The sequence below is a fragment of the Colletotrichum navitas genome (genome assembly GCF_030913465.1).
Source record: "Colletotrichum navitas strain CBS 125086 chromosome Unknown LY79scaffold_4, whole genome shotgun sequence".
Taxonomy (NCBI): Eukaryota; Fungi; Ascomycota; class Sordariomycetes; order Glomerellales; family Glomerellaceae; genus Colletotrichum; species Colletotrichum navitas.
The window spans coordinates 568,937-584,470 of record NW_026850550.1 but is presented as its reverse complement, the minus strand read 5'-3'; the positions used below and the strand labels follow the sequence as shown (position 1 = coordinate 584,470).

At 56.3% G+C, this 15,534-nt stretch overlaps 4 protein-coding genes across 4 annotated transcripts; 3 read left to right on the top strand and 1 right to left on the bottom strand.

Annotated features, from left to right (window-relative positions):
- Positions 1-382: 382 nt before the first annotated feature.
- On the top strand, positions 383-1,994 carry LY79DRAFT_586698 (4-aminobutyrate aminotransferase; the record flags this gene model as incomplete). The annotated part of the gene is made up of 2 exons (XM_060560681.1): positions 383-687; positions 785-1,994. 2 exons carry the CDS (start codon positions 383-385, stop codon positions 1,992-1,994), a joined length of 1,515 nt encoding a protein of 504 aa, XP_060419376.1.
- Positions 1,995-3,236: 1,242 nt separating this feature from the next.
- LY79DRAFT_575855 (uncharacterized protein) lies at positions 3,237-3,545 on the top strand (the record flags this gene model as incomplete). Its single annotated transcript, XM_060559748.1, has 1 exon — positions 3,237-3,545. The coding sequence occupies one exon, from the start codon at positions 3,237-3,239 to the stop codon at positions 3,543-3,545; it is 309 nt and encodes a 102-aa protein (XP_060419375.1).
- Positions 3,546-8,367: 4,822 nt separating this feature from the next.
- LY79DRAFT_252287 (SET domain-containing protein) lies at positions 8,368-11,918 on the top strand. Its single transcript, XM_060551870.1, has 3 exons — positions 8,368-9,171; positions 9,253-10,859; positions 10,913-11,918. Exons 1-3 carry the CDS (start codon positions 8,778-8,780, stop codon positions 11,753-11,755), a joined length of 2,844 nt encoding a protein of 947 aa, XP_060419374.1. The 5' UTR covers positions 8,368-8,777; the 3' UTR covers positions 11,756-11,918.
- Positions 11,919-12,847: 929 nt separating this feature from the next.
- Positions 12,848-13,975, bottom strand: LY79DRAFT_665841 (uncharacterized protein; the record flags this gene model as incomplete). The annotated part of the gene is made up of 1 exon (XM_060563127.1): positions 12,848-13,975. One exon carries the CDS (start codon positions 13,973-13,975, stop codon positions 12,848-12,850), a length of 1,128 nt encoding a protein of 375 aa, XP_060419373.1.
- Positions 13,976-15,534: the final 1,559 nt, after the last annotated feature.

The following is a 15,534-nucleotide window of genomic DNA, read 5'->3' as shown; positions in this document are numbered from 1 at the left end:
CGCCTCCACCGGGCAACGACATGGTGACGAGGAGATAGATAAGCCGTGGCCACCCGCCATCTATAAACTTGCCCCTCCCCCACGTAGCGACACATACCACGAAACGCCCTTCTTCTCTACATTCCTCCTCTCACTTCTTTTCCTGCAATTGACCGACTGATACCCCCTCTCCTGCTGGTCTATCTTGTACCCTCCGATATCGCACCGCTACTACTGTATCCAGCCCACGATACCCCACCGAGCGAGCGAGCGAGAGAGAGAGAGAGAGAGAGAGACAGTGTGTGAGTGTGAAGGACATCTGTGTTGCCGGGAGCTTGCCTAGCTGAGAGGAGAGCGAGTGGGAGAAAGAGACGCACGTACACACAACCCCACAGAAGCAACAATGGTCTTCACCAGAGCCTCCGCCGCAATGGCGCGCCCTGCCGTCCGGGCGGCCAGGTCTTCGGCCGTCGCCTTCCCGCGCCGGTCGCTCTGCGCCTCCGCTCCGCGCATGGCCGCCGCGAGCCTCTTCCCCGGCGAGCCCTCCGGCCCGTCGGTCAAGACCGAAATCCCGGGTCCGGCCTCCAAGAAGCACACTGAGGACCTGCACAAGGTGTTCGATACGCGGAGCTTGAACATGCTCACGGACTACAAGAAGAGCAAGGGCAACTACATTGTCGACGCCGATGGTAACGTCCTGCTTGACGTGTGAGTGAAGATCCAAAAAGCCGCCTCCCTCCCTCCCTTCCTCTCACAAAAGCACGATGAGGAGAGACACTGACACCCAGACCGCACCTCCAAACAGTTACGCCCAGATCGCCTCCATCCCCCTGGGATACAACAACCCCGTCCTGGCCAAGGTGGCCCAGACCCCCGAGATGGTTAACGCCATAATCAACCGGCCGGCGCTCGGCAACTTCCCGCCCGAGGACTGGGCCGAGACCCTCCGCTCCGGTATCCTCAAGGTGGCGCCCAAGGGGCTCGACCAGGTCTTCACGGCCATGGCCGGCTCTGACGCCAACGAGACAGCCTACAAGGCCGCCTTCATGTGGCGCCGCCAGCAGGAGCGCGGCGGCTACGACGTCGACTTCACCCCCGAGGAGACGTCGTCCGCCATGGACAACAAGTCCCCCGGCGCGTCCGACCTGTCCATCCTCTCCTTCCGCACCGGCTTCCACGGCCGCCTCTTCGGTTCCCTGTCCACCACCCGCTCCAAGCCCATCCACAAGCTCGACATCCCCGCCTTCGACTGGCCCCAGGCCACCTTCCCCCTCCTCAAGTACCCTCTCGAGGAGCACGCCGAGGAGAACGCCGCCGCCGAGCAGGCTGCCCTCGACGAGGTCGAGCACCTCATCAAGACCTACCACGTGCCCCCCGCCGCCGTCATCGTCGAGCCCATCCAGTCCGAAGGCGGCGACAACCACGCCTCTCCCGCCTTCTTCCGCGGCCTCCGCGAGGTCACCAAGCGCCACAACGTCCTCCTCATCGTCGACGAGGTCCAGACCGGCGTCGGCGCCACCGGCCGCTTCTGGGCCCACGACCACTGGGACCTCCCCACGCCCCCCGACATGGTCACCTTCTCCAAGAAGGCCCAGACCGCCGGCTACTACTTTGGCAACCCCGAGCTCCGCCCTAACAAGCCCTACCGCCAGTTCAACACCTGGATGGGCGACCCGGCCCGCGCCATCCTCTTCCGTGCCATCATCGACGAGGTCGACCGCCTCGGCCTCGTCGAGCACACGGCCCGCGTCGGCGACTACCTCTTCTCCAAGCTCGAGGGCCTCGCCGCCAAGTACCCCGGCCAGTTCGACAACCTGCGCGGCAAGGGCCAGGGCACCTTCATCGCCTTCGACAACCCGCGCCGCGACGAGTTCCTCAAGCGCGCCAAGGGCCTCGGCATCAACATCGGCGGCTCCGGCGAGCGCGCCGTCCGCCTTCGGCCCATGCTCATCTTCCAGGAGCACCACGCCGACATTCTGATCGAGGCCCTCGAGAAGATTGCCAAGTCGTGGTAGGTAGAGAGCTGGTGCGGGGAGTTGAAATAAAATAAGAATTGAAGAAGAAAAGGAAAACCCAGAGCCATTCAGGCTTGGGTCTCTTTGTTTCGTTTTCGTCTTGTTTCTGCTGCATCGGTTTTTTTTTCCCGACTTTTCGAAGCATCATTTACGAAGGGGGTTCGCTGTCTGGTTCATGGTCTAGCGTATAGGACTGGTCTCCAAAATCAAAAGGGACAAAGAACGGACTGCGTTCAAAAAATAAAAAATATCATATAATCCCGAATGGTTTCTGCTGCACAAACTAGAGGTGTACGCGAGTTGCAATCTTTCCATTGACATGACAGTCGCCTAAGCGTATTCGTGGTTCTGGTATCGTTGAGTGTATTTGGTATGTCATATAGCCCGACCTACGTACATCTATAGTACGTCTTTGGACGGGCAAAAACAGATTCTAGCCATCCTTAACTTGAACTATGCCCGCTCGATCAAAATTGGTAGGCTTACAGCGCCACGGAATCTAGTATACACTTGCTCGTAGCAGGCATGCGTCGTTTGTTGTACACAGGGAGGTCTGGTCACCCATGTCTTAGGCTCGTTAAGCCACACACGCTCGTGCATTTAACACACACACCCCCCCCGGGTGCGGAGCGGTATATGGTTTTATAGGTGGTAGTTGTAGATAGTTTCTTACCACCTCGTAGCCGGCTCTGTCTTCTATCTCGCCAGCCCCTCCCGTTGTAGATGACTGATGTGTGGGATAGCCTTTTGCTTTTGTGCATCAGGTAGCTGTTCGCCCTCGTTGTAGGGGTCGCGAGGTACCTCGTCAGACGGTCGGCGTGAGGCTTGGCTGGGCGTCGATCCCGCCGAATGCGACTTGGGTTGTTCTTCTGTCAAAAAAGTACTCTAAGCAGCGGTCAGATAGATGTCGAGGTGGTGGGGTGAACACAGACACCTACTGATTGTATTTTTTCGGATAACCTTGGACGGCCGCGCTTCCGCCTTGCTGGCTCATTCTGTCCTTCCGTCGCTGGGCCGGGTGACAGGCTATAAGCGGGGCTTTCTGCCGGCGTCGTCGGGCTTTCTGCCACCAGAGACCGAGGTGCCGGTGCTGGTGCGAGGGGAGTCAGGTGTTGTGGCAGCAAGGGCCGAAGCTGCCTGGCCTTATCTGCTCGCGATGGCCGGCCTCTTTTACGAGGCGGGAGCGATGCTGCCTGTTTCTGGCTAGAACTCGATGATCCGCTGGGACACCCGGTGCTCTCCATGCCGGTGGGCCGTGGTTGTATATTGGCAAGCTGTGGATTATGTGGCTGCGAAGGCGTCGCCAAAACGGAAGGCACAGACATCGACGGATACGGCGCCAAATTTTGCGTGGCAGAGGCCAAAGAGGGCAACTGTGCTGGCGGTTCCATCGTGGGAGCTGCAGCTAAGCGTTTTGAAGGCTGTTGGAGGAGATCGGCCATGGATTTGCGCTTCAGGTCTGGTATCCTTATGGGCCCCTGGAGTATTTGCCCCGTGACGGCCAAGCACTGTTCCATGGTGCGGCCTGACCCTCCAGTGTTAGTATACTAGGGCACCGGGTGGAGGGAATGCTGGAAGCGCAACATACCACTAGGTAACTGCATCTTAAGCCAATCCGGTTCGACATTGTGTGTTTTGAGAAACCCTGCTAGAAGGCCAACATCCAGGTTGCTGGTCTTGATGGCTTCGGCAAGGATGAATCTCTGCGATGGAGCTGCGCATCAGCATGGAAACTTCACAAGCAATTGATGATGGCTGACCTTTTCCTCCTCAGTGAAAGAGTAAGCCATCGTGAGAAGAAGGAGGGCTGAAAGCTATGTGAAGAAGTGTCATGGAGTATTGAAGAGAAACGTGTTTATCCAAAGAGGCAGCAAGGTAGGCATTTGCGATGGAGCTTAGGCAAACGAGTGTCTCGGCGCTGTCAGAAGGTTAACGAGCGGCAGATGTGCCGTTGGAATGGAAGTGAGCCTCGAAGGTACGGTTAAGAGAGCGAGCGAGAGATATTGACGGAGCCGGCGCCGTCAACCGAACAAGCCGTGCAATGCAGTTGAGCTTTCACTCTACCAGGCAGACAAACGCGACGGGAGCAGGCAATGAATGCTCGTCGCAAAGACCGATAACAACAGCACCCAGGAAGTTTCGGTTTGCTACGCCACGAAAAGAACGTCGATGAATGTGCCTTTAAGGCTAACAACTAGTTACGGCGCAGGTGCGTCTAGAGAAGAAAGGCAATCAGGCCGGCGCAAGCGCGCGTTCTTGACTTGAAGTCACCGTAAGCGAGACGTCGTGCCACGACGCCGTCGAGGAGAAGTTGAACAAGGGGCGAGGAGGGGGGTAACACAGCCTAGACAGGCTGTGTAGGAGGAGGTGGTGGAGGCTTCGATTGTTTCGTTTGCTTCTGGGGACATGGACCACTTCGCGACTGACCGCGGGAGGCCCTGCACGGCGCGCACTCGGGGACTTGCTGGCGTGACTGGGGTCGGGGGTGGCAGGCTAGAGGCGTGTTTTGCGCGTGAGTGATAGAGAGACACACCCGGGGGGGGGGACCAAGCAGGTTTGCCGAGTCTTTAATTTCGCGTTAGACCTGTCTAGGAGAGCCTTTCCAGGGTAGTGGTTCAGTCAAGATTTGGGACGGGTGTCCTTGTACGATTACTCGCAGCAAGTACGGAAAGTCGTATGGCTTTTCGAATGTGTCCTGTTTGATTAGAGGCAGGCGACAGGGAAGGCGAATATGGGTTGTCCTAAAATCCGTAGATACGGGAGAGAGGGAGGCGATTCTATCAGTCGAGATTGCCAGTCGGCCTCCCTTGGCGCTAGTTCGAGTTGTGCTGGGCGAAACTTATGAAGGATGTGTATACTGGATAAATAAGTCACAACCCCAACAGCGCCGTTGAACTTATTGGAGTGCTCTGGTTAATGTAGAGTCGCAGCGCCCGAGCGATGGTGGTGGCTGGGAATTGCACGCAGATGGAAAGACCGACAGCGATGACTGACAGTGACGGCGTGCGCGTTGCGGCTCATCAGGGCAGGATATGAAATGGGCAACGACGAGATCGGGAAAACAGGAGGCTGTCTGCGCAGCGAAGTTGAGGGGCGAGATAGATCGGCAAGACCGAATAGGAGCCTGAGCCGTAGCAAGCCTCTCGGGAAGGATGCCAAAAGTCGCCTTCGTCGTCGGCAGGCCTGGCTCTGTGCTCGCTCGCTAACAAACTGATGATGGCACTACGGCACTGCCAATCCGGGCATAAGTCGATGTAAGGCAAGGCAGGGAAGAAGAGGTAGGGACTGTCGGTGTTGGTGGGATGGGATGGGATGGGATGGGTTGGTGGGTGGGATGGAAGGATGCTGTCATAACCTGCTATGCACATCCGAGCCCAGCGATGGGTCAACTACACAACAACAAAATGACGAACATGTGGTGTGGGAGCGACGGAGAAGAGAGTGTACGGTCGGCGCCGTAGTGGTTATCGGTGTCGGCCGTGGCTTTGGGCGTCCATGTCAGAATGCCGCGTCGTTTTTCGAAGCCGCCGCTTTCGCTAGTGCCGTTGCTGGTTGTTGAAGTCCGAGGTTTCTTGCATATTTCTCTCGCCTCGCTCCTCACCCAAGTACGAATAATCTGTGCCCTCTTTGCGGCAAGCGCTCTCCCTCCTTCTCTCGTCTAACCCGGCAGTGGCATTGTCTCACGCGCCTCCCGCGTCTCTTATTCCGTCGTCGGTTTCTTGCTTTTTTTCTCGGCAACCAACCGCATCTCCTGTCCATTTGCAATGCTTATGTCTCACCAGTCCCCAAAAGGGGACGAGAAACCTTTTGGTTGGCTGACGTCCACACCCCGGGCCTCTTCCGTTCGCATCCGAGGTCGAAGATAGGGCCCCGACTCTCGTAACTGTTTTCCTGTTTGACCCTCACTGGAGGTGGCCAACCATCATATCACATATGACTGCATACGCGGGCTGCGTCTCTCTGACTCTGCAATCAATATGTAATCGACAGAGGGGATATCCCTGTCTCCCGCCCGTCCTGCACACACGCTTCTGTGCAGCACGGTCCCTCCGCCACGCTGCCAGTGGCTCCGGAACTGGGCTGAGAAGAGCCATACGCAGCCCGTTTGCGCCGAGTGTAGCGTGCAGCAAATGCAGATGCAGATGCAGTGCTATCCCCCAAGGCAAAGGGTTGCGTCCTGTGGCCAATCCGATGGATCGACATGTTCCGCCTGACTAGTCTTGCCGCCATTCGCAGGATGTCATTGTCGTGGAGCTTGCCGAAAGCATGATGTTCCCTCCCTACCCTTAGACAATGAGAGACGCAATATTATGAATGAGAGAATACCGCTAGGAAATGTCAGCACTAGCCAACAATTATTGTCATGGAGGAATGATTGCAAGGAAGCTCTGGTGGAAACCGAGCGAAAGATGGGCTGGGCTGTGTAGCAACACACACAAGCGCGCGCTCTCTCTCTGTCTCTCTCTCTGCACTCCCCCCCGCTTGCACTTGCATTCGCGCAGTCTGGAAAGTCCAGCCAGCAAACACTTGATTGTCTGAGCTCTTTTGGTGGTGGAGGAGTAGGAGGTGGTGGTGGTGGTGCTTGCTCGTGTTGCCTCCCCCACCAACTTTGGCTGATGCTCCGTCAGCAGGGGTACACCTGTTTCCCACCTCCTTGCGTTTCCCTCCCTCCTGCTGAGTCGGCCGCCGTCCTATTCTATGGTTCAAAACGCGCCTGTTGCGACAGTTTTGGACGCTATTTCAGACAACGACAAAAACAGAAAAGAAAAATGATCGACGTACGACCGAATAAGAATATAAGGGCATTTAAGGGCCCGCGACGAAATCGCGGCCTGTAGTCTTCATTGGCTGCGGCCCAGCGAAACCCAGTCCTCTGGCGACCAGAGCAGGAAACCATTCGATGCCCTCCTCACCAATCATCGATCAAGACCAGCATATGAGCCAGCATGGGGCACGGGTTCGTCACCTTGTCCGCTTATCAGAGGTGAGCGGCCCAAAATGTGACCCGAAGGAGAGAAGAGCGAAGCAATGAGGCTGAAGAACCGGGACCCCATTGTTGCACACTGACGACAGACGGATTCCGGTATTGATCGATCAATAGACCGATGCCATTTTTCAAGGCGACTGCGTTCGTCCACCGCCTCTTTATACTCTTGACACAAGTTGGCCACCTCATCCGGCTTCAGCAACGTCCTTGCTGCACAATGAGCTGGCAGCCTCCCACTGGAAGGGACCCACCCATGTACGACCCGTCCATGCAAATGGCTCTCCGCCATTCCCATATTCCCTGATGCCAGCAGTCGCCGGCGGCAGAGACATCATCTGTCGTAGCTAAAGCGGCCATGTTGCCCCAGTCCGGTACGGCCACTGCATACCGGTCTCTCGATTGGAACGCTTATCAGCTCCCGCGTGGTCGGGTTTGCTGCCGCCTGCGTCATGCTGCTTCAAACCCTTACGCTCTTCAATTCAAGCTGGTTGGTCTCCCGTACTTTCCAGTACGCAGAGGAAACCTAATAACCATCCCGTGTTTCCTAGAAATATCATGCAGATTGATTAGTTAATTAGGTGGGCGCAAAGTGTCGCTAAAGACAGCCGAGAAGCTCAGTGTCTCGATTGCCGGCTATCAACCCTAGGCTGTGCCTACCTTGAGATAAATGACGGTTTGGGCTTGCAGATTCAGCGACATCAGACTGCACCGTTTTACTAGCTGAGCCGATGTTTTGTACAATCAACCACCGTGAACTACCTCTCGCGTACGTCAACAAAGAAGACTGCCTATAGACGGTGCCAGGGAATGCCATTGAACCATACAGGTAACGGCGAAATGCCATTGGAAGCATTCGTCGGTGTTTTCTGTTTCTCCAGGCGAGTTTACTTGTTTTACAATCAAAAAAAGCATGGGGCAATCGGAGATTCTAATGTATTTGTATTTGGTGGAGGCTCCAGTAACATGGGATCTCCAGGTTCAAGACTCTATCGCTGAGGGTATCTCCGTACCCGTGAGCTTTGCGAGGTGGGTCGCCTCTAGCATGTTTATTGGGCGGATCTCCCGCATGCCATTTTTCTGGGGGACGGAAAGCTACGATCGGATTTTGGAAGTCCAGGCCCCAGTCTACGGGATCCGGTAGGTCAGATAATCCGTGGCACTGGCTGGCTGGCTGGCTGGCTGGCTCCGCTGCCATTGAATTTGCGGTTGGCAGCAGCCCCCCTCAACCACCACAGGGAAGTAGCTAATTTTGGCCCAAGCGCGACTGGATGGACTGAGAGTGATTGCTGTGGTAGGAAACTGCTGCTACGAGATAATCCTCCTCCGAGCCTCCCATCTTTGCGACTTCGCCCTGAATTCGCAATTTTTTTCTTTCTTGCTTCTCTTCTTCAGCCCTCCGGCTGTCAGCGCATTCTGATCCAGTGACTGGTACCAGCAAAAGACCGCAATTGCTCAATTGAATTCTGATTTGCTGTGCCCCGTTCTTGCGACAACCTGCAATGCCGGAAGCCTTTGGCTCGGACTACTAACCCGGTTCCAACGCGCCGCCGCCTCTCGCATCTCGCTCCCCCATTTCCTCATTCACCCTCCTATTTTCTTCTTCCTTCTCCACCCAACACCACAGCCACAGATACATGCGCACCGTCTCGCCGACTTGCCAACCTCTCTCGACTGCCATACTCGACTTTCCCTGAGCCTTTGCTCCACCTCAGCACCCCGGACGATACGAACTGCGAGACCGAACCGCATCCCTCGTCTTGCGCACCCGCCCTGTCGAGGGTTTCCGTAGCTACTTGATGGAGGATGAAGCGCTAGCAATGGCGAAGATGGAGGAGGTCAAGATTGAAGAAGGTGGCGTGCCGAACGGTGTCAAGTTGGAACGGGACGCAAGCAAAACTCCGTCGCAGAACAAGAGCAACGAGGGCTCTCGCACCACTAGCCTGTCACCCGGCGAGGACACAACCAACGGCGATGGCATTTCGACGCCAGGAGGCACGCAGCGACCGAAGCTGTCTCGCAAGGCATCGCAAAAGCCCATCAAGCGCGAGGCGCCCCTCTTCCACGACCTGCCCGATGTCACTGAGCAGTCCTGTACCACATTTCAGGTAATACCCGATTGTCTGTACGGATCCAAGCATATGGGTTCGACCGACAATGACGCTCTCGATTGCGATTGCCGTTCTGAGTGGCGTAAGTCTTCCCGCCCTGCCGTTGTACCCTTCCGCGGTATCACTGTGAACCGCCCCGTACTGAAGTCTTGAGTATCTACAGACGATGGGGAAAATCTGTCCTGCGGTGAGGATTCCGATTGCATCAACAGAGCGACCAAGATGGAGTGCGTGGCGGGCGCTGGAAATTGCGGCGATGGCTGCCAAAATCAGAGATTTCAGCGCAAGCAGTATGCCAGTGTTTCAGTTATCAAAACCGAAAAGAAGGGCTTCGGCCTCCGCGCCAACGTCGATTTGCAAGCTAACGACTTTATTTTCGAGTACATTGGCGAGGTCATCAACGAGCCGACTTTCCGACGGCGAATGGTGCAATACGACGACGAGGGTATCAAGCACTTCTACTTCATGTCGCTGACCAAGCACGAGTTCGTCGATGCGACGAAGAAGGGCAATCTGGGGCGCTTCTGCAACCACTCGTGCAATCCCAACTGCTATGTCGACAAATGGGTCGTGGGGGAAAAATTGCGCATGGGCATTTTCTCCTCACGCCTAATCAAGGCCGGTGAGGAGTTGGTTTTCAACTACAATGTTGACCGTTATGGAGCCGACCCCCAGCCTTGCTACTGTGGCGAGCCGAACTGCACTGGATTTATTGGTGGCAAAACCCAGACCGAGCGGGCGACCAAGCTGCCCCTTACCACTGTGGAGGCCCTCGGCATTGACGACGGCGACAGCTGGGATATTGCAGTCGCTAAGAAGCCGCGCAAGAAGAAGCCCGAGGAGGACGACGAGGAGTACGTTAACAGCGTGCAGGCTAGAAGCCTCGACGACGATGGTGCTCGCAAGGTCATGGCGACGCTGATGCAGTGCAAGGAGAAGTGGATTGCAGTCAAGCTGTTGGAGCGCATTCAGCAGTGTCGGGACGAGCGGGTGATCCACTCCGTCATGCGCATGCACGCCTACCAGATCCTCAAGACCACGCTCAACACCTTTATCGACGACCATAACGTCGTCCTCCAGGTTCTCGACATTCTCGACAAATTCCCGCGATTGACGCGAAACAAGATCGAGGGCTCTAAAATCGAGACCACTATCGATGGACTCACGCAATCAGAGCACGAAGAGGTCAGCGCAAAGTCCAAGAGGCTGTTGGACGAGTGGTCCAAGTTGGAGCTCGGTTATCGCATTGGGAAGCGAAAGTTTGACCCCAACGCCCCTGCCACAAACTCCTTTCAAGAGCGACGCAACATGGGCCGCGATGAGGATGTGACCGCCAAATCGACCCCGGATCCCTTGCAGAATGTTGAGATACCCAAGGGTCCCCGAAGCAATGTCCCGCAGCGGAACACCCACTTCTTCAACGGCCCTCCCCGCCAAAGAAGGCATCAGAACTTTAACAACCATAGCGCTTTGCCAGCAGGATGGTTCACGGCGACGGATCAGCGTGGAAACACCTACTTTTATAGCAAGAACGGGGTCACAACCTGGCAACGTCCCACAAAGCCCGCAGACGCACAGAAGTCGACACCAAAGGCGCTGCAGGAGCAGCTGCTGCTCAAGAACATCATCGATCAGGTCACTAAGGAGCAGACCCCGAGGCCTTCGGCCTCGCAGACACCTCAGCGAGCAGAGACGCCCGTGCAGGAGAGCAAGCAAGAAAAGTGGCGCTCTCTTAGTACCGATAAACAAATGAAGATCTATGAGAACACGGTACGTGATGCACATTATGGAGGTATACGGGCAATTGCTGATCTCTAGAGTAGCTTTTCCCTCACGTAAAGTACGTGATCGACAAGTATAGACACAAGCTTCCCAAGGACGATCTCAAGCGGCTGGGCAAGGATGTCTGCAAGAAGCTCGTCTCGTCAGATTACAAAGGCAAACGCGTGCAGGACCCGACAACACCACTCGACCAGAAACAAGCGAGGAAGGTCAAGACCTACGTAAAGGATTTCCTAGACAAGGCCATTGTGAAGTTCAAGCACTTTGAGCAGGAGAAGGCAAAAGCGAGTCCTGTGGGCCAGGCAGATAAGCCGGGAAATGCCAACCGAGCCAGTAATGGTCTTGGGGCGGATACTGACGGTGCTGCCACGCCGGTTGATGCCGCTGACGACGTAATGCTGTCAGATATAGAGGATGCTGGCTCAACGGGAAGTCCCGAGCGAAAGCGCAAACGTGGAGAGGAGGATGCAGCAGAGTCCCTGGACCTAACTCCCTCGGATGAACCATTGGTGAAGCGGCTGCGAGAAGACGATGCGGAGGATGGTGCAACACCGCCTCCTCCCCCGCCACCCCCTCCTGCCGACATGGAATCTACTGTTACTCCTGAGGAGCCAATGACGGAGGAGCAAAGAGCTCTCAGGGAGCAAGAGGAAGCTCTCATGAGAGAGAACGAGGAATCTGAGAGGCTGGAAGAAGAGGCCGAGCTTACCAAGACTAAGGACATTGGAAGCGTGCCTCAGGGAAGGCTCGATGCGCCCCTTAACGATCATAACCGGATTAACGGGGGCGTGATTGTGGCTGGCGATGGAGATCCTGTTGACGAGTCGGTATTCCCGAACACAAGCAACAAGACAACTCGGCAACAAGAGGTCCTTGGCCACTAGCTATGGGCTAGGACAGAGGGGACATGACCAACTAACTGGCTGACACCCATGGTGTTAACGGAGAGAGTGTGGGTGGGTGAGTGGGTGGTGGCTGAGAACAAGTGAGCAAGCAGTCCTCGGCATTGTACGTATAAGCAGGCATATTGCATTTTCTGGAAGGGAACCAACAGGCCCCCCCCTCAAGCACTTGGTTGTTTGTTTTGTCACGATTATAATGTGTATATATCGGTCATGGAAATGGTCATAGCCTAGCGAGGCCGTACCCATTTATTTGCGAAGTTCCTTTTTTTTTTTTTTGCTTTCTGTCTCTTTGATCTGGGCCTAGGCTAGCACGGCAGGCGGCAGGCGGCAGGCAGCATGGGCCCGAGCCTGGGGCACCGAGGTGTGTGTGTTAGGGGGGGGGGATGGATAATGGGACTTGGTGGCATTGCAAAGCATGGGTCTCTTTTATCTTCACGCCTCAAAGAGGGCACGTTGAACAGGCAGGGCACAGGGCAGCAAAAAGGCATTTGTGACAAGAGCATGGACTTCCTCCCCCACTCCATTTTCCATGTCAAGTGATCCCTTTTGAAAGGGAGCACCACGGGGGAGAGACAGACAGACGAGAAAGAGAGAGCAAGCCCACCACTGTATGTGGTCGAATGGCATCAACAGCATTTTTAATGGCATTGCGAAATGGAACAAGGTCGCTTGGTATAAACCTGAGACCCTCAAGGTTCTGGCACAGATGCAATGGAGGCACAGTACTGACGCAAGTTGATCTCTCTATTTGTGTGACCTTTGCAAAGTAGTCGTTGTGAAAGCTGCCCTCCCCATTTTTCGATGTTGTACCCCTATTCCATTGTTATTCTTTTCTGAAAGACCAACCAATTCCGTGACTAACGCCGTGCTACCAAATGCCAGAAGTAGACTGCCTTTGTAGGAAGGGGCAAATCTGATACTAGATGGATGTCTTGTTGTTGCACGTCTGCAAACTCCTGGACCCAATTATGGACCTCTGTTCCCTATTGTCCCCTTCTCTTCGCTTTTCGATATCTCCCAACGTCTATCAGCAGCACCTGAATGCGCTCCCTCACTTTCTTTTATATTTATTTAGTCGTCAAAGCCCTCGTCCACCTCGGACTCCTCCTCGCTGCTGCTCTCGTCCCCGCCGCGCTTCCTCTTCTTCTTGCCGGGGACCTCCTCGGGCGCCTCGTCCTTGCGCATGAAGACGTAGCTCCGCGCCGGCCTCTCCTCGCCCTTCCAGGCCGCGCCGCTCGCCTCGCCCGTCTTCTTCTCCCTCACCACGCCCAGAGTCCGGGCGTGCTTGTACCCGGGGTAAGCCTTGGAGTGAAACTTGAAGCTCTGGAGGGACTGCAGCCCCGCGTGGCGGCCGAGGTCCTTGATGTTCCACAGCGTGTACGGGTCCCCCTCAAAGAGAGTGACGACGATGGTGCCGCCGGGGGCGAGGGAGGGGATCGCCGATTTGAAGAACGCGACGAGGAGCTCCTGGTTGTAGCGGACCTGACGGTTGCGGTCGGTAGACTTGCCGCCGACGTGGGGGAAGTTGAAGAGAATGCGCTTGAAGATGCCTTGCTTGGAGGGCGCCGCCATGTGGAAGCCGCGGTGGTTGGGCGCGGACTTGCGGGTGAAGGGCTTCATCGTGCGTGCGTCGACGTTGTAGAGGATCTTGTTATTATTGGCGACGGGGGGTTTGTACTTTTCGTCGTCGTCTTCGTTTAATTCTTCCTTTTCGTCGGCGGCAGGGTCGTCCGCGCCTTCTGCTCCTTCTCCTTCGTCTTCTGCACCGTTGCCTCCGTCCTCTGTGGGTCTCGAATCCGTCGGCGCCGCTGGTTTTGACGGGCTGGCGCCGTTGATCAGCGCAATGTTCTCGGCGGCGTGCGGGTATTTTTCCAGCAGCTCGCGTTCGTTCTTCTCGAGGACTGTGGCCGTCACGTTGCGGCAGCCGTGGTGGGCGGCGAGGCTGGCGGCGAAGCTGAGGTCGCCCTCGCCGATGAGGAGAATGGAGTCTTCGGGCGCGAACGGGATGACGGGCTCCTGGTTCTGGTGGTACTGCTGCTGTTGCTTCTTCTTCTTGGCCTCGCTATCGGCGACGTGCGCACTCTGGCTGGTTTTCTTCTTGCTGTTCTGGGCCGGGCCTCCGGGGCCGTTCCTCTTCTTGCCCGAGTCGACGAAGTGGTTTTTGTGGCTGACGCTGCCGAGCTTGCGCTTTTTGGCCATTGTGGGGTGGGCGGGTGAAGCTTTCGGTGCTTGGAGAGGGTCGAGATCCGGGCCGTCTCCTCGTCGGGGCAGTTCCGATTGGGGTTCCGAGATCAATGTCCGGCAGCAGCACGCGTGGTGGTCGCGGTGCAAGGTGGGATGTGTAGTCGGTGGTTGGTGGTGGTGTTGCTACCCGTGTCGGCGCCGGGGTGTGTGAATACCCCACGGTTGCTTGTTTGTACCTTGACCGAGAACTTTTTTTTTCTGCCGTTCTTCCTTTTGGCTTTGCGACCCTGTCCGCCCGGCGGTGAACTAGCGTGGCGCGAGCGCCCCGGCGGCTCGGGAATTGACGAGATTCAGCCGTGGTCCCCCGTGGCCCGTATGTCCGCGTTGCTTTCTTTGCCCGGTGTGCGTGTGACTGTTACAGTGGTCCAGGTGCTGCGTCACAGCGTGTCTGCCAGCGTCCCCTTTCGCTGGCCCCGTTGGAAACCGACCCCTGGAACGGGAGTGGGATTGGGCGACACCGGGTTATGGAGAACCGCAGGGGGTGGAAGGGGCGGCGGGAAGGTATCTGGTACATGCGGTGCTCTGAGGCGAACGTGGTCCTGTTCAGGGACTCGCCGACTTTGCACCCCGGGCGTGCGGCGTCGGTGGATACTCGGATTTGCAGGGAGGCAGAGAATTTCGGAGCCCATCCAAGAAAACGGTGAGATATCTGAAGGACACGCTGCAGGCTTTGTACCGGGCAGCCAGCCAGACCGCCGCCGTGTGATGGATTGATTCCATTGCTTATTCGGAGCATGTGGTAATGGTGGTGGTTGTTCGTCCCTTCTTTCTTAGCGTTACCGTTAAGCAAGTGGACCGAACTTGGATGAGGCTTGCCTGGCACGCATGTAACCTCGAGCAGCTTCGCATTTAACTAGACGCAAGGGAGATGAGCATGCCAGGAGTCTTGTCGTACAAAATGTGTTGCCGTAGCAGGCTCGCAGGAACTCATTGTCGGAAACCAGCGGACGGCGGTCCATGTCGAGACGGTCGTCTTGCTGAGATCTGCCTATTACCTACGTAATGTGATTCCATTTGCTCATTGAGCAGGGCACATGGCCAGCCACACACGTACAACACCAACATGCATCTAGCTGGGTCCTGGAGGAAGAAGAACTTGGCCCGGCTGGGGCTCGGGATCTGGCTAGAAGAGGCCCACCCGGACGGGTCCAAGACCTGTAAAAGTCGCACCGTCCGACTCGCCCGAACAAGCTGCGTACACTGCTTGAAGAAAAATGTCTGCTTCCGTTATCCAGAAGTTCTACTTGCCGAAGTACGAATGAAACGTCGACAGAATAAAAGGAGCCATGACACAGGATACCGGTGGAGAATAACCACCGTCGTAGGCTGGACGGTCGTGGTAGCACAGCCGATTACTATTATTGCCTGGATCAACGGCCGACGTCTCGAGATGTAACCCCCCGGCCCATCTCAATGCGACAGGCGTGGCAACTTGGCTTGCCGGGTGGCTTTCGTCACGTCAGGGGGCTCAGGGCGGCCACGGGAGACGGGCATCGGGAGTTGGGACAAATCAA

Excerpts from the sequence above, each read along its gene's own strand:
- LY79DRAFT_252287 (XM_060551870.1), top strand. The coding sequence starts at position 8,778 with ATGGAGGATGAAGCGCTAGCAATGGCGAAGATGGAGGAGGTCAAGATT. Across the intron at positions 9,172-9,252 it reads CGATTGCCGTTCTGAGTGGC|ACGATGGGGAAAATCTGTCC; the intron begins GTAAGTCTTCCC and ends GAGTATCTACAG. Across the intron at positions 10,860-10,912 it reads TGAAGATCTATGAGAACACG|CTTTTCCCTCACGTAAAGTA; the intron begins GTACGTGATGCA and ends TCTCTAGAGTAG.